The sequence below is a fragment of the Cyprinodon tularosa genome, unplaced genomic scaffold (genome assembly GCF_016077235.1).
Source record: "Cyprinodon tularosa strain WSP-4 unplaced genomic scaffold, ASM1607723v1 ctg239, whole genome shotgun sequence".
NCBI classification, from domain to species: Eukaryota; Metazoa; Chordata; class Actinopteri; order Cyprinodontiformes; family Cyprinodontidae; genus Cyprinodon; species Cyprinodon tularosa.
Genome location: NW_024038892.1, coordinates 389255 through 414277, shown reverse-complemented (window position 1 = coordinate 414277; position 25023 = coordinate 389255). Strand labels below are relative to the sequence as shown.

Below are 25023 nucleotides of genomic sequence, written 5' to 3'. Positions count from 1 at the left end.
TTTTCAGGAAGAAACGGTGAACAATGTTTTATTGTTTTGCATTAAAATGTAGGTCAGAGAAATTATGTTAAATTACAATCCAATATCACAACTTAACATAAAACACATTTTAAACGCTAAATCGAAGGGTTAATCTTTATTAATGAGCTGCCCTTACCAACTTCATAAACTGATTTTTTTTCGTTGTTTGTTGTAGAAATAATTGTATCGCGGTCTAAACATTACTTCTGTGGGTGGCGGTAATGCACCCAAAAGCTTGTTGCCCACTGGCATTAAAACAAAGAAGAAGAGTTCCCTACGCCTTCGACAGACCAACCGGAAGTTGCCGCCACCATAGTGATTGGTCGCGTTTTCTTTTTGTAAGTCCGAATCTATTCTACTCTCTATAACTAAACGCATATGCTCGATTGGACACGTATAAAAGTAAGTAATGAAAATCCTCAGGGAATTTCTCAACTCAGTTTCAGCTATATGTTATGGTGACGGTTTTTGCTAACCTCCAGTGAGTTAGCCGAACTTAATGCGAATTTTGCCATGTTTACCGTCTTGATTGTTTTACAGCTGATTTTGGCTTTCTTTTTTAACTTATTGAATGTTTTAACTCAACATAAATGAGCTCTTGGCTACTTCGGCTTGCATTTTATGTAAACTGAAGCTAATGGAGGATTAACTTAAGCCGTTGTTTACGTATAAACGCCGAGCCATGCTTTGAAAGAGGTTGTAAAATACAATCGCTTTTTTTTCCTTATGTCATTTATTGTCGAGTTTGCTAACGTTTATTGAGAAAATTTAAATTACATTTTATTATACGATGGATTTGTAGGCCTTGTTAGACGTTAGGTTCACTTTTTTATAAACACACTTTACAAGCGTTGTTGCTGTTTCTGATTGTATTCCTTTTAAAATAGGAATACAACATTTTATGTGTTTAAAATCTTTAAGATTTTGATTTCTGTAATTTTTCGCAGGTATTAAGACTTCATGCCTGTCATTGTTCAGGTGTAAAAACCTTTAGACCTTGATGTGTGATTGTTTTAGTTGAAGATCTTCTTGTTCATATTTCCTTGTTAATTTTTTTTGTTTCCAAAAAGTTTTATTGTCACCGGATTGAAACACCAGATCCTGCCATGTGTGTTTATGCCCTACTATTAAGTAGCCTTTGCCTTGCCACCATTGTTCAAGGTGAGTCCTAACAGGAACACTGAGCATGCCCAACCTATCAATTGTTGAAGTGCTTTCAGTCTTCATTCCCATCTTCTCAACTAATTTAATCATTTATTGAAATGTTCCCTAGCCCAGCAATGTTCTACACCCATTGGAGGACCAAACATGAACTTAAGAGATGACTACATCACCCAGGAGACATTTGAGAATGGGGCTGTGGTTTATTTTAAATGTAATGTTGGCTACGAACCTGCTGGAGGATCTGGAAAGATCACATGCACCGCTGGCTTGTGGAGTCCTGTGCTGCTGGAATGCCAGAGTAAATATTTCCATCTACAATTATGTAGCAGAAAAACTATTTCACCTACTATACACACACACACACACTCATAAACTCAGAAGAACACACAGTGACAATCATACACATCTTGAACCCATTTTATAGACTGGACCTGCACTGGCTTTACTTTATTCACATACTACATATAACATTTCTATGTAAATATGTGTTCTTTGAAGACTGTTTAATATGTTCCATAAGTAATTTTTTATTGTGGCTACCTAACATATGTGCCTTCTAAGATGAGCCTCTTCTTAAAAAGGCAAACTCCTCAATGAAATGCATTAAAGTAATTTTTTTTTCTTTCTTTTCCTTTGTTTTTGTTTCAGAGAAGAGCTGTGGCGCTCCTCCAGAAGTGGAGTTTGGTCAATATGGGGACACCACGGCTGAGTTTGGTGATACAGTTAAATACGAGTGTAGACAGGGGTTAGTACTAAAGTCATAACTTTCTATCTAATGAATGTGAGCGATGAAAATATGCTTTTGTATATGTGTGAAAACTAAAACATTACTCTGCTTTATGATTTCAAACTGTTTTAGGTAGGGCTGGATGATACGACCAAAACTTATATTACAATATATATTTTAAGTTTAGTAGACATGATATATTTTCCATACCAATATAAAGAAAATATAAGCTTGCAAAAAGATTGCTAAGTTTACCCACAACAGAGTCCTGTACAATTGATGACTTTAATATTTTAAAAGTATTATTTTTTTTTAAACTAAAAAAAACATAAAACTATATAAAACCCAAAATGTCAGTCAGTGACACATAGATGTCTTTTGAAATTATATTTTGATATACATTGATATTGAATAATTGTTCATACCTAGTTTTAGTTTTTTTTCCATTTGCAATAACCAGTCCTACTGTTGAATGATGCGTTTCATGTTTAATGCCTTTTAAAAAGAATGATTAACGCAACCTGTGCTAGTCAGCTCGATGCTAGATGGTATCAACCTGCCATTGTGTTTACATGCACCCAATGCTGTAGAAAGAGATTCAGTTAACATTAGTTGTTTTAAATGTTTTAATGAGAAATTAAATGTAGCAGCTGAGTTGTTGCTCGACCCTCTTTGTTGTTGAATGTAATCTGCAGTATTTTATATTTACTGTTTCTACGTTTTCTCTTTTTTGTTTAGCAGATAATGGGACTGTTTAACTAGTTATTTATTGGAATGTCTCACAGTGAATTTGTGCACTTTTTAAGGCCTTAGAGGTTAAATAACTTTTATTGCCCTAAAATCAAAGTGAATGTTCATCCTGTTTGCTAGTCTATCAGTGCTATTGAAGGGCTTTTCTGAGTTTCATTTGCTTTCTTTGTATTTCCCACCAACTAATTAGTTACAACCTAGTTGGAAATTCAGTTTTAAGGTGTGAAGACGAGGGATGGGGAGGCAGAAAACCGACTTGTGAAGGTAGGTCACCTTTAGGTTGATTTCATCTTATATGAAATTGAAATTAATTGAAATATGTTTCAGGTCTTACAGAAATGATTTTGTTTTGCAGTGATTCGGTGTGTTACACCAGATGGAGTTGTAAATGGTACATTTACACCACTGGAAGAAAACTATGAATACAACAGTGTTGTGCAGTATGACTGCAACAAAGATGTTGTGCGCAATGGATCAAGTGAGTTAGTCTGCTCTGAAGATGGGAAATTCCATCCTGACCCTCCAACCTGTGTCTGTAAGTGTTCTGCTGCTTTTAGTCTCAGATCCGTTACCATAATTATGATTACTGTTGTTAAAGTAATATTTTCCTTTCCATTTACTTTAAGGGGTCGAATGTAGGGATCCTGTAATTACACATGCTGTCTACGAACGAGGTTCTCGTCCTCCACACAGATACAAGGCCAGCGTGACATACAGCTGTGAAAATGGATACAATTTACATGGATCGTCTACCATAACCTGCACCATAGACAGTCAGTGGTCTCCAGCGTTACCAAGCTGCATAAGTAAGTCGAGCATCGGAAACCCATCAATATGTTTGTAAATATTTTACTATATCTTTTCATGTGACAAAACTGAAGATACTATACTTCGATTATAATGGTTTAAATTTCCTGTCCCCTGAAATTAACTCAATTATCATGAAAATGCTGGCAGGGGAGGATGTCCAAACCTGTGACTGAAGTATTAGTGTTGGTATTTTTCAGCAGCTTATGTCTGAGAAATAAAGTTCACTAGAGCTTCTCAGGTTTCCACTGAAATCATCTTCCTGTATTCCCACTGTAGCTGGTGGATGTCAGAGAACTTGTGCTCCTCTAGCTTCAGTTTGAGGATGCAACCCCTCCCTTCACACAGTTTCACACTAAGGCCTTCAGGATGCAGCGTCAATTCCTGGTTAAAACAAAAAAATTAGTGGCATTTCTACTGTTTATGTACAACAAATTGGAATAAACTGTCTGAAAATGTAAGGATTAAGAAACCCTCACCCTATCCGCAGAAAGTTGTTTCCTATGAGGTGCCATGTTTAACTTATGACCATTATAAGACCATTAGTTTGATGAAACAGAATATTTTAACTGTTAAACAAGCTTTAAACTGAACAATTTACATTATATCAAGGTCTCAACAACTTATTACCAAGAAACAAACCTTGCTAAAGAGCCCTCTTTTTAAGTGATTATTCACAGACTGAGTTTCATCATTTCTTTTATGTTTTATATTTAGGAGCAGTTTTAATGCTTGATTGATTTTTAAAAAAACTGCATCTAAGGTTATTGTATACGCAAAACTACTAAAAAGAAAAAAGAAAAGAGTAAAAAATATTACATTGGAAGTTGTCAGCACAGGTGCAGTGCAGTTAAATCAAAATTAAAAACACAATGAATAACTTTAAAGACGCATTAGAGTTTTTTGTTATGATTTTGCCACCTGTGGCCAAAACACAGAATTGCAGCACTCTTCTGCTTGTTCCCGTAGCTCAAACATTTTTTTGTGTGGCTACTGGCTTATAGTTGCATCAGAGCTGAACTACTGAGTTTCCTCATCAAACGATTTTAGTTGTAAAGGGTCAAATAAAAAGTCAGTTCAAAAGTATTTTTCCAGTAAAAACTAAGTTTTTTGCCACGTTCAGAAACAAAAAGAAAACATTTAACGGCCAAGAAAGAACAAAAAAACATCACCGGGCCTGTAGGGGGACATTAAAGTGGGAAGAAAAATGTAAAAAAATAGTCCCATGTGCGCCTTGTTGGCTCATTTTGTTTTACGGGAGATTTTTATTTATCTTTCCTCTATTTTGATACTCTTTTATGAGATTCATACGAAGCACCTCAACAAAATAAGAAAGAAGAGGAGCTTTGACTTCCCATTTCTAACATGCTGCTTGATTTAAATTATTTTATTTAAAGGCAAACAGGAAAAGGCTCGTTAGTAATGAGCCTTTTCCTGTTTGAAATTAGAAAGACGTCTCAGAGCTTTTAAATAATACCTCAACTGAAAAGGAAACGTGTTAGTCCACTTGTTTTTTTTCTTGAAATGGTAAACTCCAAGCTTTAATGGCACAGTAACAATGATTTCCCTTTTCCACCTTTTGTTCTTGTAGAACATTCAGTGCCAACTAAAGCTGCTACCACCACAACTACTACTACTACCATCACCACCACCACAACCCCCTCAGGTACAGTGCATCTTGAATTATGGGTAACATGTTAAAAAATTATATATAATAACATATTTACTGATATAAATTTTACAAATTACTTGGTATAATCATACATTTATATATGAATGTCATTGTGACCGCAGAAAAAAAAAATTCCTGTACATCAGTATGAGTGTTTGTGAAGTGACTAACTCTTAGACAAATTTTATTGTCAGTGTATACAAAATGAAATGTCGTTTTGTATACACTCTGCGTATACAAAACGACAATAAAGTCTTAGTATTACAACATGTTCTAGATGAATAGTCTACTTGAGTGTTATTGGAAACCTGCGATAAACTTCCCATCAAATAGGCTGATTGCTTTACGTTGCTGTGCTGGGTTCCTTTGTAATAATACACTGTATGACCTAACGTAGCTCTGAGCTATGGCCGACCGAGCTGCCAAAGCCTGGTTACCTTGGTAACACTTCACAGCAAGAGATTTTTAATGGTCCACTCACGATTCATGTGAAAAACCTACGATTTTAACGGTGAATAAACACTAATGTATTAACAATTGATTTAATATTTATTTCTTCTGTAAATAATTAGTGCATAACAATTCCTGATTAAGTGTTTATTATCACAACTGAATGGAACCAGTTTCCATTACGCATCAGCCATTAATTTACGATAACTGACACCTCGTCAGGCATTATTCCCAAACTTGCATACAGTATTTTTGGGGTGACGAAGGTTCAGCATTAGGGTGCTGCTGCTGTTGGCTTACCAGTCCAGGCCCCTTCTGAAAATAAATATAATCTAAGTAAACGTAAGCTTCTCAGAATCCTTTTTTTTTTTTTTTTTTTTTTTTTTCCAGCTTGTTCACTATTAATCTTTTTTTCTTTGTTTTTTTTTAATCATATTTTTATTGTTGTTAAAAAAGATGTACAATGCCATTCAAATTGTAGTGTTTTGCAATTGTTACAATTGATTTGACCATGTACAGTATAACAAGAATCAAACAGCATTTCAACATTTTTATATTTTCATAAACCCCACGAGTATTAATCTTTTTGTGACCAGCTAGCATTTCCATCTGGCTATCTCATTTATATATCAGTCAGTGATTTCTTCCTAATCTCACAAGTCAAACTAGCTAACATTGTGCTGTGTAGATGCAGTTATTGTATGTTAGATTTAAAACTGTAAGTATATGGGATTATCAGAATCCGTTTCATTTGCTAAATTTTTGCACAAAGAAAAACACACCCTCTCTTGGTTAGGGGTGTGGGAAATAATCGTTTTGGCGATATATCGTGATATTCGGCTGCCCAATATAATATCGATCTTTCACTTCTTAGTATCGATTAAAAAAAAATGGTTACATAAAACATAGATGGGAAAATGGGCTACCTCTGCACCACCACTCTGGCAGAAAGCGCCGTGGAGCCCTTTAACTGTGCGTTCAGCACCAAATCTGTATTTGAGGCAGTCACAGTGGAAGAAAACCCCAAACAACATGGATAATAATACCTAATCAATATTTTCTGATGAAAATATACAGCACTTGCTGTTTTATCTCATCATTTGATTTTGATAGCTGGGGAAAATATGGCAATATATAGTGATACTGCAATATCGTGATAATATCGTATCGTGACCCAAGTATCGTGACATGTATCGAATCGCAACACTCATGCCAATACTCACCTCTACTCTTGGTCCACTGTATTGTATATAGATGCTCAAACCTTAGAGGAAATAGAATAAGATGCATAGAATAAGATGAATAACTATACTGCTGGTTTTTGCAGTTAGGGTTTGGTTTCATCTAATCTCTTCTATCTTTCTTTTCCTCAGATGGTGGACATTCTTTTCCATCATGGGTTATTGCTGTGATTGGTAAGTTTACCCTCATCCCCTAAGCTGAGTTTATACAGTCAACAGAGATTGAAGCCTAATCAAAACTAGCGTGACCTCAAAGAAACAACATGGCTGTAATAACATAGTTTATTGAGTTTCATAGACATAGAGGACAACGAACAAACAAAGCAATAGTTTAATAAGCAATACCTTTGTCCCTTTTCTTATTTTGCTTGGGGTTATTTTTTTTCTATGATACCATCTCCTAAAATAAAGAACAAATATTCTGATCAGGATGATAATTTAACCCGGAGTCTAACATTTTAACTTCTTAACTCTGCTTTATTTGTTTGCTTAATAATAGAACAGTGTGTATTAATCCATGGATGGATTTAACTATTGTGCAAATTTTTCAGATTAAGCCCAACAGTTTATTTCCACCTGTAGTAACAATAAAAGTAAATAAAACACAATGAAAGCACATTAATACACATATAAATCATCCCATAATAATTAGATATATTGGTGAACATAGAAATGATGAGCAAAGATAAAACTAAAAAGTCTGCACACTCTCTATGTATAACTTTTTGGGTGTTGCCTGTAATAAAATCTGTTCTTGTCAGGGAAACAGGTTTGCTGTTTTAGGCAAACACTTTTAAAACTTTACATCCTATTTGAAATGTTGCAGTTGAGTTTCTTCATGATCTGAATTAAATTTTCATTTAATTTTTTTGTTTTGTTTTCTGCTACCTTTTGTTATCCAGTCCTATTTATGTTCACAATGAATCTTTTTGAGGGAACGCTTTAAGTGATTTTCCTTTTGAACAAATTAAGACCATCTCTTTCAAACTAGCAGATTTTAAAAACATATTTCATGTGTTTGAAGATGAGCTTTCGATAGAATCTATTAGTAAAACACTTCCTGTAGAATTACAAAGAATAATGAGAATATTTTAAGATCTCTGACACCCTTAAAATAAAAAAAAATATCACTGTTAAACATCTAAATATTTTCTTCCTCAAAATAGTTATAGTTATCATCATCTTGGTCGTCATATTCTTCATCTATCGAAAGAAACGGTAAATCTTTTATTTTTTCTAATCAATGCAAACTAATTCTTGGCATAGCTTTAAATGTATTTTTGGTTCTCTGTCCTGTTTTTCTCTCTTCTGTCGGGCCGTTAACAATGTGAATATGTGCTTTTGCTTCCTGTCTGAGCTTTCTCTTTGTTGCACGTTGAAGTAGGGATGGGCATTTTAAAAAGAACTGATATTAGAGTTTATAGATCATTGTTTAAATGGTTGGAGATCTTTTTTCACCCTCAGCCAACTGCCAGACTTTGTTCACATGCGCAGCGTTAGCGGTCAAACGTTGCCGTTAGCCAAAAGTTTGTCTCCTCCAGCTCCTCCACCTGAGGGATGATATCCATCATTGTGTGATACCTTCCATCATCAGAGCAATAAAGCCATTAAAGGAATAGTACACCCAAAACATGATTAGCCTTCATTTTCTACTCACCCCCATGCTGAACAAAACTCTGGAGTACTTTTTTGATATCTCAAAGGCATCTGGAGATCTGGGAGGCTTCTTGCTGTCTGCTGACATTCAAATAATGGAGGTCTATGGCGCCCGAGACAGAAAGGTCCATAAAAGTCCATAAAAACGTGTCAATATTCCTCCATACTGCTCGTCCAATGTAATCCAAGTGTCCTGAGTGGGTAGCATCCAGAATTTACTCGAAACGAAGTCATTTAGAATGTTTTTAGAGCATAAACAGTAGTGTATAGGATTTCCTAATAGCGCCCCCATGCGCGCTCACGATTCTACGGAAGCCGGCAGACCAAACCGGAAGGAAGTGCGCATTCAGCGTCTGCTCTGCCGATAATGCAAGCGTAGAAGAAGAAATGTGCTGTTTACCTGTGCAAAGAAAGAAACAACGAAAGAAAAATGTCTGAGGACTTCAGTGTTGAGGAAGAGCATGAGTTCTTTGCCGAGCTGAATGCGCTGGTTTGGTCTGCCGGCTTCCGTAGCGTCGTGAGCGCGCATGGGGGCGCTATTAGGAAATCCTATACACTACTGTTTATGCTCTAAAAACATTCTAAATGACTTCGTTTCGAGTAAATTATGGACGCTACCCACTCAGGACACTTGGAATACATTGGACGAGCAGTATGGAGGAATATTGACACGTTTTTATGGACTTTTATGGACCTTTCTGTCTCGGGCGCCATAGACCTCCATTATTTGAATGTCAGCAGACAGCAAGAAGCCTCCCAGATCTCCAGATGCATTTGAGATATCAAAAAAGTACTCCAGAGTTTTGTTCAGCATGGGGGTGAGTAGAAAATGAAGGCTAATCATGTTTTGGGTGTACTATTCCTTTAAGTCCTTATCTGGGAATGCTGCATACAGAACCTTAAAGCTACAGTGTGTAATAATTACAGGGATATACAGTCAGAAATGTAATATATTATACATAACTATGTTATTTATCATCATCTACGAGCTCAGCCTCTTAACCTTAATATTTGCGTTGCTGTGGTCTGCAGTCTGGACTTTAGATGTCGCTGAAAATTACACACTGTAGCTTTAAACACAAAATGTTTTGGGAGCAAGCTAAAAAGGGGAAGGTTTTTTTTTTTTTTTTTTTTTTTTTGCATAGATGCTGTTTTCAGGTTTTTCCAGTTATTAAAAAGTCAATGCCCATCCCTGCTTTACAGAATTATGAAACCTTCTTACTTTGTCACTGGTTTTTAGAATAAGAACAGACTTCTCCTACAGAGCTGTAGGTTTAATCTAAAGGAGCTCTACTTCAGATGTTTCCAAAGATTATATATAGATGCATCTCTGTAAATTGGAATATTATTTATAAAAACACATTTATTGTAGCAATTCCATTTATGCAGCATACTATGCAAATCCTTTTGCATACAGAGTGATATACTTAAAGCATTTCGATGTTGTAACCATTGAATTCCTAATTATTACAGACGCCAATTTTAGACAGCATCCACATGTGCCCAGTGCCGCAGGAAATTAAATCGGCTTCTTTTCATAGCTTGTCAGTAGAGGGATGCATGAAATGCTCTGAAACTTTGGACCACATAAGATGACTTTAGTGGAGAAACACGAAGAGACAACATGACTCCTGATGTCAGGCCAGATGACTGCTTTGTCCGTGCCCAGAAGAAGAGATTTGACCTTCGCTATCCCTTCTGCCATCTTATTGTACACTATATATATTTGCGGCATCCATTTTTCATTTTTGATCCCTTAGGTTTTCCATTCCTGCCGCCTTCGCCTCTTTTTGCTTTTTTGTCCTGTTTAAATTTAAGATAAAACTGTAATGTCTGTAACCTTTCTTTGGGATTGGCATTTATTGGTCCCTAAAGGCTACCTTTCCAAGCTGGTCAGGTTATACCCTTCACTTGAAAAGTTACATGAGGCATCTCTGAGAAAAGCTGCTGAGTTTGTTCTCTCCATCAGAGCAGAGGACACAGAAGCAGGTCTGCTAACCAAAGGGAGGCTGAACCTGCTGCTTAAGGCGTCTTCCTCGGCTAACAACTATATGATGGAGCTGCTTTCTGATCCAAAACACAGGGAAATATTCAGGCGCCATTTCTTTTTTCCTGCCTCTACCAGACACGGTGTTTTGTACTTTATTAAAGCCGCTTAATAGACTAAAAAACATTATTAGCAACTAAGAACTGCAGGAACAAGTTGGCTTTTTTTTTTTTTTTTTTTTTTACAAAAAGCTTTTTTATGGGGTGAAAAACGAAAAAAGCTTTCCCCCCCTTATGAGCTCTCCTTCCACCCCGTTGTCTGCGACTGACAGTGAACTTTTCCAAAACCATCAGTGAGTTTGGAAACTGGACATCAAGCTGCTTGCTTAGTTTTTTGACCAAACCCCTGTTAGACGTAACTTTTGGCTTAGAAGTGGCATGACACTGTGAATCATAGTTGGAACCCATGCATCTGTCATCTTCTTCTATTGGAAAGACAGCAGTTAAAATGTTTCCTTTCACTTTGCATTGTTGTGTTTCTGCTGAACTGTGGTTAAATAGGCTGCCTTCCCCTCACATAGACACTACATTTCTGTTTAAAAAATCCTTGTTTTTATTCTTCTGATGTAGCATTTTATTCTACTGAAAATGCTTAATTTATATCACTCTTTGATTAATGAATCTATAGAATAGTTTCACTTTTTGAGGATATTCCTATTTATGGAGATGCAGTTGAATATATAATGAGAGCAGGACAGGAGGAGCACTAAAGGTAGCTGTAGAGTTTTACTAAAATTTTTAAGTTCCACATTAATTAAGCTACTAGTGACTAATTGCTGCTGATTCTGCGTCATAAATTTGTTTTTAAAAACTTCATCTGAATCAGAAAAGATTGTACTTAATATAACTTGACCCTAAAGATAATTAAATCCAGGATTATTGTGGTCTAAACATCTCAGTTCCATCTCAATCATTTTTTGCAGGTTTGATAACTCTGTTAGCGGGAAATTTTTCAGGACAAAGTTGCAGTTTGATTCTTTCTTTCTTGGACGAATAAACCATGTTGCTTTTATTTCTTTTAAGCTGAATTAAAACATCTTTGATTTTTGTTGGGTGGCTAGTAAACGGAATGCTGCATGATTTTTCTCTTGCTTCTGGGGTTTCTGCTTTGAGGTGATCCCTGCATTGGATGGTGGCTGTAGCCCCTGTTTACTCTGTTTGGACCTCAGGTTACAGGGGTGTTCCTGGGGGTTTCAGCAGGCTAAACACTTGATTCTTGGTCTTCCTTGTCATAAATATATATAACCAGTAATACTGACCAGTCATTGGTGGGTTACAGCGCTCAGAGACGTCCTACTGACAAAGAGGCTGCAAAACATGGCGAGGATGTAGCGCTCTCGGTAAGGAGACTAATATAAATTTTGTTAAGAGAAAACAAAATGTCGGTGATGGCATTACTTTTTTTAATTTTACTTCATGGCCTTTAGCTATATAGATGCTCCACATGATTTTTGGCCAAAAAAAGAAAAGAAAAATAATAAGTCTGTTGCTTTTACCTTCCTTCCTCTGGTATATCACCCTAAGTTTCTATGTAACCTGCTGGAACACTTTCTTCACTGAAGCATTCAGTGCATCATATTTATAAAGGTGGTTGATCCATTACCTCTGTTCCTTTTTGTCTTCAGTAAGCACCGCAGTCCTGTTGGTCCAACACTTCTGATGGTGAAGGCGTCATCTTGAGAGGAGGATTGTCTCTGGACCAGTCTGTTGATGGACGTGCTTCCAAAGAGCCTCTGTGGAAATCTGCTTCTTCAGGGCTGCAGTCTGTGATTCAGACACTTTTCAATTTATTCTCGCTTCATCTGTTAAATCTCTCTCATTCTACAGCTTTTACTCATATCCACTGTTTCCAGTTTGAATTGTCTGGACATTATTGAACTCTGCATTTATTTGGGATGTTTGAATTTAAGCAGAGCTCAGCCTGGATGCCAGGCCTAAATAAAATAGAACATCTTAAAGTGTTTTAGGGAAAATCTGTTTGTTCAATACGTACTTAACTCACAAACATCATGTCTGCGCAGAAAGTTTTGGCCTAATTGAGAAATTGATATTCCACCTGTAGTGTAGCGAGGTTGTAGGGAGCTTTTCAAGAAGAAAGAAAAAAAGACCTCCTATGGGATAAAGCCACTCAGTCTTAATGTTCATTATTTAAATACCAAACCATAGTTTTATCTAAAATGGTTATAAAATTAGTGCCTAATAAAAACCATGCCATATGGTATGAGCCTGAATGTATAAAAGCTGAATGCTTTACTTTATGTGTGTTTATTTTTGTAGTTGGTATAACAGCAGCTTGGTGTTTGTGTTTTTTAATGTATTAACTTTGTGACCTTATTTTTATTGTTTCGGGATATTGGCCAATTATGTTGCAGATATTGTTACCATTTTTCCAATCAGTAAAGTTTTTTTCTCTCTCTCTTTCACTGCAACACCGTTAACATCCTGGTTAGCCACATACTGTCTAGAAGATGAATTGTTTTAATATTAAGACTTCAGCACTGATTTTGGTCACATTGAAAACTATTTATGAAGATGATCTCAAAGAAGTTTGAACTTCCTATTTATTAAAATGTTTCATTTTTTTTGTGAAGGCAGTTGTGAAACTAGTTTTTCTTTCTGGAATTAAAGGAAAAATGAAAAGTAAGAAGTGTGGTGTTGTTTTTTGTGCACATGGATTGATGGGTGAATGGAAGAAGAGGGAGAAGATGTTTCTTTTGTGTTTGTTTCTTTTTTCCACATAGGAGCAGGTTTTAAATATGAATTAAGTCTAATCAGTGTTTTCCGATAAAACAGATTTAAGTGTGACAAAAGCATTTTGCTTTTAAATAATTTCTTGGCAGGTGGGGTCGCAGTACTGTGCCGATGTACAAGGTTGTAAATGTGGAGTTTGGCCTGATGTGTTTGTGTAGGTATGTATGTGTGCGTTTACGTGTATGTGTGTATATATATATATATATATACACTATATTGCCAAAAGTATTTGCTCACCTGCCTTGACTCACATATGAGCTTAAGTGACATCCCGTTCCTAATCCATAGGGTTCAATATGACGTCGGTCCACCCTTTGCAGCTAGAACAGCTTCAACTCTTCTGGGAAGGCTGTCCACAAGGTTTAGGAGTGTGTTTATGGGAATTTTTGACCATTCTTCCAGAAGCGCATTTGTGAGGTTGCACACTGATGTTGGACGAGAAGGCCTGGCTCTCAGTCTCCGCTCTAATTCATCCCAAAGGTGTTCTATCGGGTTGAGGTCAGGACTCTGTGCAGGCCAGTCAAGTTCATCCACACCAGACTCTGTCATCCATGTCTTTATGGACCTTGCTTTGTGCACTGGTGCACAGTCATGTTGGAAGAGGAAGGGGCCAGCTCCAAACTGTTCCCACAAAGTTGGGAGCATGGAATTGTCCAAAATGTCTTGGGATGCTGAAGCATTCAGAGTTCCTTTCACTGGAACTAAGGGGCCAAGCCCAGCTCCTGAAAAACAACCCCACACCATAATCCCCCCTCCACCAAACTTTACACTTGGCACAATGCAGTCAGACAAGTACCGTTCTCCTGGCAACCGCCAAACCCAGACCCGTCCATCAGATTGCCAGATGGAGAAGCGCGATTCGTCACTCCAGAGAACGCGTCTCCACTGCTCTAGAGTCCAGTGGCGGCGTGCTTTACACCACCGCATCCGACGCTTTGCATTGCACTTGGTGATGTATGGCTTGGATGCAGCTGCTCGACCATGGAAACCCATTCCATGAAGCTCTCTGCGCACTGTTCTTGAGCTAATCTGAAGGCCACATGAAGTTTGGAGGTCTGTAGTGATTGACTCTGCAGAAAGTTGGCGACCTCTTCGCACTATGCGCGTCAGCATCCGCTGACCCCGCTCCGTCAGTTTACGTGGCCTACCACTTCGTGGCTGAGTTGCTGTCGTTCCCAAACACTTCCATTTTCTTATAATACAGCTGACAGTTGACTGTGGAATATTTAGGAGCGAGGAAATTTCACGACTGGATTTGTTGCACAGGTGGCATCCTATCACAGTTCCACGCTGGAATTCACTGAGCTCCTGAGAGCGACCCATTCTTTCACAAATGTTTGTAAAAACAGTCTGCATGCCTAGGTGCTTGAATTTATACACCTGTGGCCATGGAAGTGATTGGAACACCTGATTCCAATAATTTGGATGGGTGAGCAAATACTTTTGGCAATATAGTGTATATAAATTGTGTACATGTGTATATAGATTTTTTGTGTGAATATTGGATCAAAAAAACGTTTAATATTAAGGTTACTCCACTTCAAGTCAATTTAAGTGCAATTAGAAAAAAATACCCCTTTTATACCGACAGGTTTATTTGATGGGGGGCTTTGTTTCTAATTATGTTCAGGCAAATTTAGTTAGGTTGGCGTTAACCAGTCTCTTTTCGTGTATTTGGTTGATTCGTATATCATTGTTTGTCAAAATTGTCTGAAATGAATTTCATTCCATTTCTTAAATCACATATTATGAGTATCTCTGTACTCAAATAGCCTTTTTAACAAACAATTTTTTTTTAATCTCACTAGAATAATGTCTTTAATTGCTGCTTTACTTGGTAAAAAATGTATCAAGTAGTGTCATTCCCACCTCTCGAACTGGGTCATTACCAGGGATCTAGGATGATCTCCTTAGTTTATTTAGAAGCATACATTTGTTATTTGCTCATTCTATCTAAAAGTTTAGTATTAATACAGCGATAAAAAATTGTTCTCTAAGTATAGCTAATTTAATCAACAAAAATTGTTATCCTGTTAAATTCATGGTAACTACAAGAACCTTTAAGTATTAATTGAGCAAAACAATAAACAGCTATACATTGGAAAAATAATAAAGCAAAGGAGATATTTAAAATAAATTCAAGTTTTCGATAAGAAAGTGGACCAAGTGTAAGGGTTAGGAAGTACTGATTTTAAAACTAATCTCACTTTTTTCAGGAGAAAGCAAAAGAAAACAGACGGTTTTATCGAAGTAAGATTTGATTATACAGATTTAAATAAACTATCACACGTTCAAGGCCAAAAGTGCCAATATTCATTCACATCTGCGTTAACTTTGCTGTAGTTGCTTTAAATTTTGTACTACTTCACCTACGGTAGGTGGCGCTGTGCACTGATAGGGTTTAAAGGTCCGGGAGGACTTCCGGTTTGAGACAAAAACCACTGAGCAAAACAGGTCAGATGAGGTGAGAGATAGGTAAGCAGCTGTCGCTTCATTTAACGGAACCTCAGGATACATTTGCTAATTAAAAAAATATATAACGTTTAAGCATTTATGTTAACAGACCTTAGATGTGTTTTTTTCCCCCGGAAAAGAATATGTGAAGAACTTTTTCATTAGATTTTTTAAAAATATATTAATGGTGAGAATTACCCCACCGTCTGGCTCTCGGTAGCAGATGCTGATGTTGAAAAGGAAAAAAATGACTGACTTAATCCTGTTAGAAATATTTGTAAAACTGTATTTTACAGACCCTTGTGTAGTCTGCTGTGCTACGCAGAAGGAAAAGAAAGGGCTGGTCCGGAAAAATAAACCGGATGAACAGTTCCTAATGTGTAATAGCTGCAATGTCTTTTTTATTTTTAACTACCCCAATCCTGTTTAGTTAAAGAGTGTTTGCTTATAATCGTTGTTCTGCATAAATCATTACTTTGGTCAGTTTTTTTTAGATGAAAGTGAGTCAAACCTTCACTGAATTAACTGACATCAAACTGAAGTGAAATCACCATTGCATTATAATAACTTATAATAATATTACTGACCCAGTTTTCAGACTTTGATTGGTTTAACTCTTTAAACTCCACATTAGATCTAGATGATATTTGGTAAGAAGCATATAGGGGCCCCATCCTGCCAACCTGAAGTAAAATCAGGGATTTTTTGAGCAATGTTGACAGCAACTTAGATAAAAGTGACCAGTTTGACAGACTGTGAGAGGCTTTAATTTTGGAATTCCACATCAGACCCTGAGGACTTCTGGTGAAAACTATCTACTGTCACCCTGAAGTGAAATCAGTAATTGAAAACAGGGAGATTAGCAGGATTCATGGAAACAGATGAAAAAAAAAAGTCTAAATTACCTATTTTGAGAGGCTTAATTTTGGAATTCCACATCAGACCTTGATGACTTCTGGTGAAAATTATCTAGGAGTGTCCTAATATCAGTTTGAAGTGAAATCAGTAACGGGAAACAGGGAGGTTTGCAGTATTCATGGAAAAAGATGCAAAAAAAATGTCAAATTTACCGATTTTTGAGAGGCTTTAATTTTAGAATTCCTTGATGACTTGTGCTGAAAACTATCTTTGGGTGTCCTGTCACTCTGAAGTGGAATCAGTAACTGGAGACAAAGTTTTGGTTTAACAGATATTCAAACTTAGGTAAAATAAATTGGCATTCTGAAATAAAGTGCACAAATAATTTAATGTTAAACAGCCACTTAATAAAAACACATTCACAGGAGCACATAAGAAATATTTTTTTTACACCAGAGGGGTATAAATTATAACAAATTCTAGTTAATAAATGTTAAACTTGTCAGTGCTATTTTTAAAAGTCCAAGCCACCGTATTTCATGGCGTATGCGTGACCGATTTAAAAAAACAGGCAGAGCTGCTTGGCGGTCGTTTCTGAAGTGGAGGCTGGCTTGACCTGAGTAAATAAAGTCCAGGCACATGACAATTAACTGCTGATATTTCCAATAAACAATGCTTGTAGATTTTGTTACAGACATTTAACCACACTATCATCTAAATGCTATTAGGTTCTACCAAAATAAATAAAGAGCCATTGGGGCTAAGTCCCTTTGAGTTAATAGTTTACAGTGAGCGTAAACCTTTTCCTGCTTGCTCATAGTTACACACAGCCATCTTATTTAATCATTAATTTCTCTCCCTGTATCTATTTTTTTCTTCCAGAATGATATAATTCTCTTTAGGTTTCTACACTGGATCCTAAAAATGAGTATCTCTGCCCTCTGTCTACTTAGCAGCTTTGGCTTTGGCATCCTTGCCCAAGGTGCGTTCATGCTCATACAAGAAATATAAGAATTAGGAAAGTTTGGTCTTGAACTTTGGTTTTAATCATCCATTGTTTTATTTATTTTTGTAATAGCACAGCAGTGTCCCAAGCCTCCTGGGGGGCAGAATATGAATCTGGAGAATGAGTATATTTCAAAGGATACATTTGAGGATGGTTCTACTGTGTCTTTTGCTTGTAATGTCGGCTACACACCTGCAAAAGGATCACCAATCATCAACTGTAACAAGGGCACATGGAGCCCTGTTACGCTGACTTGCAAGAGTAAATATACTCACATAACTCTTTAAGAGCTTTCATAATGTAATGTCAGTTGTGGTATTTTCTCATATGTTCAACATAGTTAATTCTCTATGGAGCCGCTGTGTTGTATTTGAACTTTCACCCTGCACTGCGATTTTAACATTTACCTTTCTGTAGTTTGGTTTTCATTAATTGACTGCAACCACATTCACAACTTTTAAATGAGGCATTTTATTTAACATTTGGTCTTTTGACAATGTTAGTTTTGGGTTCTAAACTCAGTGAAAGACTGGGACAAAAAAAACAACAACGACAACAACAACAAAGCAAATAAATATAATCATAAAAGAAAACAATGCTCAAGACTATTTAAGCATTGCATTTTTCTTAGCATCTGTGGATAACACTCTTGACTACAATTTAAGCATGTTTAGAGTTTATACAATTTATACAATTTCAATCTAGAAAAATTGTATAAAAGTAAAAAAAAAAAAAAACAAGCAAGAAATTTGATTCTACAAAATCATAGAATTTTGCGATGAAAAATATGCAGAAACAAACTCTGAACAGAGATAAAAAAAAAAAAAGTTTGGGAGAGAAAAAAGGCAACTTGACTTGAATTTAAATTATTTAACCTGCATGGGAAAGATTACAGGTTAAGCTACTTGCATTGAGGTTTGACTAATAGTTTAGCTGGTATACGCTTGTAATGTCTGTGTCTTTCTATTTTAGGGAAGAACTGTGGACCTGTTGAAGATAAACCTAATATGATAGTTGAATATCCTGATGAGACACTGTTTGGGGATAAAGCATTGATCAGCTGTAAAACAGGGTAAATAAAACAATTATAACTCAAACAATAAAATAATAAATCATTATTGTGGTTGGTGTTGAAGCTAACAATAATCTGTTTTTTCCCCTTAGATACAATCTAGTTGGTAACCGTGAAGTCAAATGTGAATCGTCAGGGTGGACAGGAAGGTTGCCTGAATGTGAAGGTTGGTCTCATTTGTGTACAAATTTGAAAAAAAGTTTAAGCTGTGGTTTTTAGTCTAATGGAGTATTTCTTTCTAGTAATTAGGTGTCTCCAGACAGTGGATATTGCAAATGGTAAAGTCGAAAGTCCACAGAAAGAAGAGTATGAATATGGAGAAGTTGTGCAATACTCCTGTGACAATGACTATGCCCTCATCGGATCGAGTTCTTTAACCTGTGGAGAAAATGGGAAGTTTGAACCCCCAACATCATCTTCTCCTCCGTCATGCGTCTGTAAGTAATCTTTGAAATCTAAACCTTTACCATTTTTAACACTGAGCAACAATTGAAGTGATACAGTTGAAATGCTGTTCAATCAGAAGTTACTTTAAAATGTTCCTTGTGTGATAGTTATGAAGCTACAGCTAGCATAGACAAAACGTTAAGCTGCATTTAACTCAGTGATTTGCAAATGTCATCGCTAGTAATGAAGCCCACCCTTTCTGGAGAAGCACCTTGGTTGTCTGCAGCCTGTAGCTTTTACTAACCTGTTTTCAAACCTGATCAGATGAGATAAAGATTGGTTATATATCACCAGAGGTCAAGTTAAGTCATGGGTTTTCAGGGCAGAAATCCAGGTCAAGTCTTTGTTGTTTGGGTTTTTGTGTGACTCCAGTCTGACTTTCATATTGGCTCAAGACACCTGAAAATAAACTTGCTGGAACAGCCTCATCAGTGTAAGTCCCACTGAGATTCTAGGCCCCGGCCTCAACCGAACCAGAATCTGTTCTGTTGAGGTGTATAAGCAAAAGAGATAGAAATGGTTGTATTGGTGCAAATAAGCATCTGGGTGTTCTGTCTGTTAAAGAGGCCACAAGTAATCCAAAACACTCGAAAACTGGAATCAAAGAGTCATGGCACATAATAAAAAATAATCCTAACAAATTGGTTTGCAAATGTCAACAAAACTTAGTGTTGATGACACAATATTGTTTCAAAGTTTACATGAAAATCATGCAGCGGGACATAACAGGTGGTTCTGAGTTATTATGAATTAGACAGGCTTATTTTTAACACATATTCTACATGTTGTAGCGTCATGGCAGCACTGTTCTCTATGCCGGCACTTTTGGGTATAACTCATCCTTCTATTATGGAGATGGATGGAAACATTGTTGATTGTTCAGGATAATATGGTCTAGAAAGGCTTTTTGATTATTGAACCATCAGCCACTTCAAGCTCAGGAGAAGGTGGTGATGATGAGGAATATGAAGGTATCACACCTTACAGGTCACAACCATCCAGAGTGGATCTCTAGAGTCAGACTCTGAGTTGAGAGTCAGCTAATGTGACCGCAGCAGTGGAGAAACACGGCTTGATACGCCATGGATACAGATAGTATAACCAGTTAGTTTACTAAATATAAATTAATGTATAATACTTTAAATGAACATCATTTTGAAATAAAACCCCCACCACTGTTACAAGAGGTGATCTACTATATTCTTAAAGTTATTGCTAGCTCCTCCACCCTTCCGTCACTGCCAGGGTTGTCAGATCTGCATGTTTCCAGTCCAAAATAAATGGGAAAACCCCACCTCAGTTAAAAAATACAGCATAAATTCCCCTGAACTTTCTGTTAACACCTGGCACGTCAAATTTCAATTCAGTTTATTTATATAGCGCCAAATTCACAACACATGTCATCTTAAGGCACTTTACAGTTTCTGTATTAGGTGTCAAAGACACCTAAATACAGAATGTAGAGCCATGTTATTACCATAAAGCAAGGCTCTGCTTTGGTATTTCAGCTATAGCTTTGGGTCATCATCGGGAACAGTAGCAAGCTATGACATCAGCCTCTTGATCTTTTCTGAATATTTTCTTAAATTCCTCTATCCTCGACAACATCTCGAAACTGATGTGGAGGTGGAAGTGCTGGGACTGACATCAGCAGGTTGTGTGTCTGACTCATAAACTGGCTTATTTTCTCTCTCCTGGGGCAGCGCTTTCAATGGGAGAACAAAATAAAGAAAACCTCCTTCCCAAAATGTTTCAAACACAGAAGAGACACTGTGGAGTGCTCTAACTTTTCCCGATCTCGTCTGACCTGCTTCCAGCCACTTTGAAAGCAGCTCCGGATCCTTAGGAAATGTAAATAAGCCGACACCATCCTTATGGGTGTTGAGGCAAAAAGCTATAACACAACACGTCGCATGGCCGTATATGAATCCATGAAACCTGGATGAACTTTCCATAACTAACCCACTGTTCCAATGGTCAGTCGTTCTCCTGCATACGTCACTCACATTTTCTCCCCCAGTCACTAAGCAGGGCTAGAGATCTCTGAATGGCAGCTTTTTTTTTGATAAGAGAAAATATTTTTATGCAGGCACCCTTGTAATATTACAGCCATCATCGGTAATAATGTTTTGGTCTTAAAAAAATACTAGAAAATGTCAATATTGTGTGTCATGAACACTCTAAGCATAGCTGATGTTGCACAGGTTAGAGTTTGTTTAAGAGCAAAGGATAGTAACCCCATACAGGGGTCTCAAACCGGTTCCAGAAAGGTTTTCTTTCCAAGCAAGCAATCGCACACCAGACTCCATCGAGTCATCATGTCCAGATTGCACTCAGTTGATGAGATGACTGGAGTCTGGTGTGCGATTGCTTAGTTGGAAAGAAAACCTGCAGCCCTTTCTGGAACCAGTTTGAGACCCCTGCGTTAGATTCTTCTTTTTTTTTTTTTGCCCACTTTCCGTTTAGTAAACTTTTCAGAATTGAGACATTATCAAACCTCCTCTTAGCCCAAAGTTTTGCACAGCATTGTACTCTTATTTTTATTATACTGTGCTTTTTATCTTTTAGTGGTTCAGTGTCAAGAACCCCAGATTACAAATGGGGAATATCTGGAAGGAGCTCGACCTCCTTATAAGTACAAGTCTACTGTGACATACAAATGCAAACAAGGATACAAGATGAAAGGATCACAAAGGCTGACCTGCAATGAAAAAAGCGAGTGGTCACCGGGAATTCCACAATGCATCAGTAAGTTATTAGTAGATATGAACAGTCATAAGGTAACTCTTTAGAATCTGTGGCTTCTGGTGGTTTATGGTATTTCATGTTTTAAATCTTACTTCTTCACCTGTATGGATGTAGAAGGGAGATTTTTGTGTAAACTTTGCAGCCTAAGGATCTGGACACAGGCAAAGTTAAAGCTGATCTTCAGTTTTTATTTTGCATAGTATTTTTAGTTTAATTAATACATCCAACAAAAACAAGATTTTTTTTTTGTATGTCATTTTTTCATAACTTCTTGCAACAAAGGAACCACTTGGTAAAAAAATGTTGCTCAAATCTCAAATGTTCTTCAAAATTTCAGCTTTTTTTTTAATTTATTTATTATTTTTTCTTTTACAGGCAGTGGAAATACTCTTGTGGGAGGATTGATTGCTGGACTTGGTGAGTTTTAACATCACGATTACATATTAAAGAGACTAGTGGTAGATTCAAACCCAAATCGTTTTTGGTGTCAAAAACATGGATGGGCTATTTTGGGAAGAACACTTAGCTGGGAAAAGAAGGGCTGCAGCAAAACAACCACAATAGTTAGTAAAACCAGTGTTTATGACTGCAGACTTATAAATAGATTAGCTCTAACCATTTGAATTTCCAGCTCCACAACAAAGACAGGGACCAGTGTTTTAAACACTGGTCTCAGACTCCAGTTTCTAAGGAAAGCTGTCCTTTAATTAGTGTTGCACTGATATCAATACCAGTATCGGGCGGGGCCCCCGATCCTGCACTAAAATGGTGGTATCGGTATCAGCTAGTACCAACAAATAGGGCACTGATACCATTTTGGGAGCCAAAAGTTTATTCAACTATTGTCACCCATTCCAGGTAGGCAATAAAAAGTTCTACTGGATTCACTTTGTATTAGTCTTTTTCCTGCTTCACAAAGGTAGGCAGCAGCTTGACAAAGCCATGATGGAAATTATTTTACATCCAAGTAGTATGCAGTTCTTCATATACACACACACACACATATCGATTTCAAACAGATGGTATCGGTATCTGTATTGGCCGATACTGAACAGCTAAATATCGGGTATCTGTATCGGGGCCAAAAAAGTGGCATCAGCGCAACACTACCTTTAATTTTTAGATGCATTTCTCATGAACAAACCCGGACTCCTTTTTGAGCTTATTAGCAGAGTCCTGCAGAGTTTGGCTGCATGCCAAGGAGTAAAGATGCTAATTATTGATTATTTTATCTAAATTTTATCAATCTTATCAATGAACTTAGGTTTTTAATTGATAAACGGACATTTCTTTAAAAACTTTAAGAAGTTTTTTCTTGTATCAAGAGGATATTTCTATATCACGAAGGGATAAATATTTTTTCTCACAAAACAAATAGTACATAATATTTTAACAATTCATTGAGCCAGATGTATTAAATACAGAATAAATGAACAAAAATGTGGTGTACACATTATTTAAAGGTATTTTGGAGGATTTTTTTTTTAAAAGATCGCCCTCTCCACTTAAAAAATGCATGTGCAAGAGCATGCATGAGTCCAAAGTGCATTCTACATCTTTGTCTCCATTAAACAGTGTAAATAATCCCAGACCGGACTCTCAATCGACTTATGTTTGTGGTTTTCCACGCCTCCTTTCTGGCTTTACTTCTCTTAATTAATTAATTAAGTTCAATTAATTCATTTGTCAATTAATTTGATCAAATAGAATAATATTTGATCTAATAAAATATCAATCCATTAAGGGAATTATTTGTTTACATCCCTGTTACAGTGGTTATTTTGCAATTTTGTGGAGGTGCATTGAGCAAAGGACACAAACAGCTGTAGGGGGGTTAAAGTTTGAGACCACAGGTTTAAGATCATCTCGTTAAGTGGAGAAGGATGAAGCTCAGCCATCCTCAGATATCCTTCTGTAAAGCAATGTAGCCCTGGTACATGTTGGCAGCTGACTTCCCTATATGGTATTCCTTAAAATATTGGAAGAAGACAAAAGAGGTAAAAAACAACATAGAATAAAAAGAAACTAAAGTTGCAGCAACCATGGGACAGGGTAAGTGCCCTCTTTAGGCTATATACAATGTATGTTGAAGATAAAAGATGGAAAATCAGCCAATAGAAATTTCACTTCTCTGAAATACTCATTTCACATGCAACTTTACACATAGATTGTTGGTGTCTGTGTTTATTTATTCTTAACCATAATCATAGAGATAACTATTGAGCTAACCTCAGTTTCTTATTTTTAACAAACTTTTCCCTCTTTAGCATTGTCTTTCCCTTGCTAATATTTTTTTTTATTGCATTTAAAGGGTGACCTACCTGTTTAAATGTCAAGTGATTCAAATTTTTTGCTTTTTTTTCCACAGTAAGCATCACTGTCCTGCTGCTTCAAAATTACTACCGGTAGATATGACCGTTTCTCAGGATGAAGACTGGCCTCCATCTACACTGGGAATGTGCCTGTCCTTAATGCTCTGATGTTATGGCAATCTGAGACGGAAGCAGATGAAACTGTTTCCTGCTTATTGTGTCTTTCTAAAGCAAAAGCAAACATAATCACTTTCTGTTTGAACGTTACTTGCCTGGTCGTTATAAAACTGCATTGGTTCTAAACGTAAGCAGTGCCACGCGCTTTGGCCTTTGTAGATGCATTCACAGGTTGTACCAAAGTAAGCAAACAATAAGATGTTTGAACTAGTTACTCTTTTTTATGTATATGTTGCAAAAGTATAGGTTAAGAAAAAAGTCAAACAGGATTTTTATGATTTTAGTTTGAAACTTGTCAAAGTGAGAAAATGGTTGCAAAGAAATTTCCTTTTGCAGAAATTCTATAAGTCGATAACAATAAAGGAAATGGCTAATTTCACAGTAAGGTATTGCATTGATAAAAGTTGATCAGCCAACCAGTATTACAGGTCCAGACTGCATAAAAATGTAGGATCTGCAAAAAAATCCAAAGTGCCTGAAAAAATTGTATACAGAATGAAAAGAAGCCAAGTATTTTTTTTGTTTTTTTTGTCTTGTTTGTTCTGCAATATTGACTCAGAAATGTGAGAAATGTTTGAAATGTATTCTCTGTACATTTTGCCCTTGCTCTGCCTTTTTATTTATAAAAGATTCAATAAAAGTTTATTTTATTTTGAGAGGAAAA

At 36.6% G+C, this 25023-nt stretch overlaps 2 protein-coding genes across 2 annotated transcripts; both read left to right on the top strand.

Moving 5' to 3' along the window:
* The first annotated feature begins 1027 nt into the window (after positions 1-1027).
* LOC119785018 (membrane cofactor protein-like) lies at positions 1028-13178 on the top strand. Its single transcript, XM_038287398.1, has 11 exons — positions 1028-1182; positions 1295-1483; positions 1834-1930; positions 2853-2926; positions 3018-3197; positions 3289-3468; positions 5061-5135; positions 6965-7006; positions 7999-8050; positions 11814-11874; positions 12160-13178. Exons 1-11 carry the CDS (start codon positions 1128-1130, stop codon positions 12160-12162), a joined length of 1008 nt encoding a protein of 335 aa, XP_038143326.1. The 5' UTR covers positions 1028-1127; the 3' UTR covers positions 12163-13178.
* Positions 13179-15729: 2551 nt separating this feature from the next.
* On the top strand, positions 15730-24814 carry LOC119784982 (membrane cofactor protein-like). The gene is made up of 9 exons (XM_038287321.1): positions 15730-15749; positions 17480-17579; positions 17676-17864; positions 18576-18675; positions 18768-18841; positions 18918-19112; positions 21691-21870; positions 22246-22287; positions 24239-24814. Exons 2-9 carry the CDS (start codon positions 17522-17524, stop codon positions 24277-24279), a joined length of 879 nt encoding a protein of 292 aa, XP_038143249.1. The 5' UTR covers positions 15730-15749; positions 17480-17521; the 3' UTR covers positions 24280-24814.
* Positions 24815-25023: the final 209 nt, after the last annotated feature.

Bases quoted from the DNA above. Each gene is read 5' to 3' on its own strand.
- LOC119785018 (XM_038287398.1), top strand. From the start codon at position 1,128: ATGTGTGTTTATGCCCTACTATTAAGTAGCCTTTGCCTTGCCACCATT. The intron at 3,198-3,288 runs GTAAGTGTTCTG...ATTTACTTTAAG, and splicing joins TGACCCTCCAACCTGTGTCT to GGGTCGAATGTAGGGATCCT. The intron at 7,007-7,998 runs GTAAGTTTACCC...TCCTCAAAATAG, and splicing joins ATGGGTTATTGCTGTGATTG to TTATAGTTATCATCATCTTG.
- LOC119784982 (XM_038287321.1), top strand. From the start codon at position 17,522: ATGAGTATCTCTGCCCTCTGTCTACTTAGCAGCTTTGGCTTTGGCATC. The intron at 17,580-17,675 runs GTGCGTTCATGC...TTTTTGTAATAG, and splicing joins CTTTGGCATCCTTGCCCAAG to CACAGCAGTGTCCCAAGCCT. The intron at 21,871-22,245 runs GTAAGTTATTAG...TTTCTTTTACAG, and splicing joins GGGAATTCCACAATGCATCA to GCAGTGGAAATACTCTTGTG.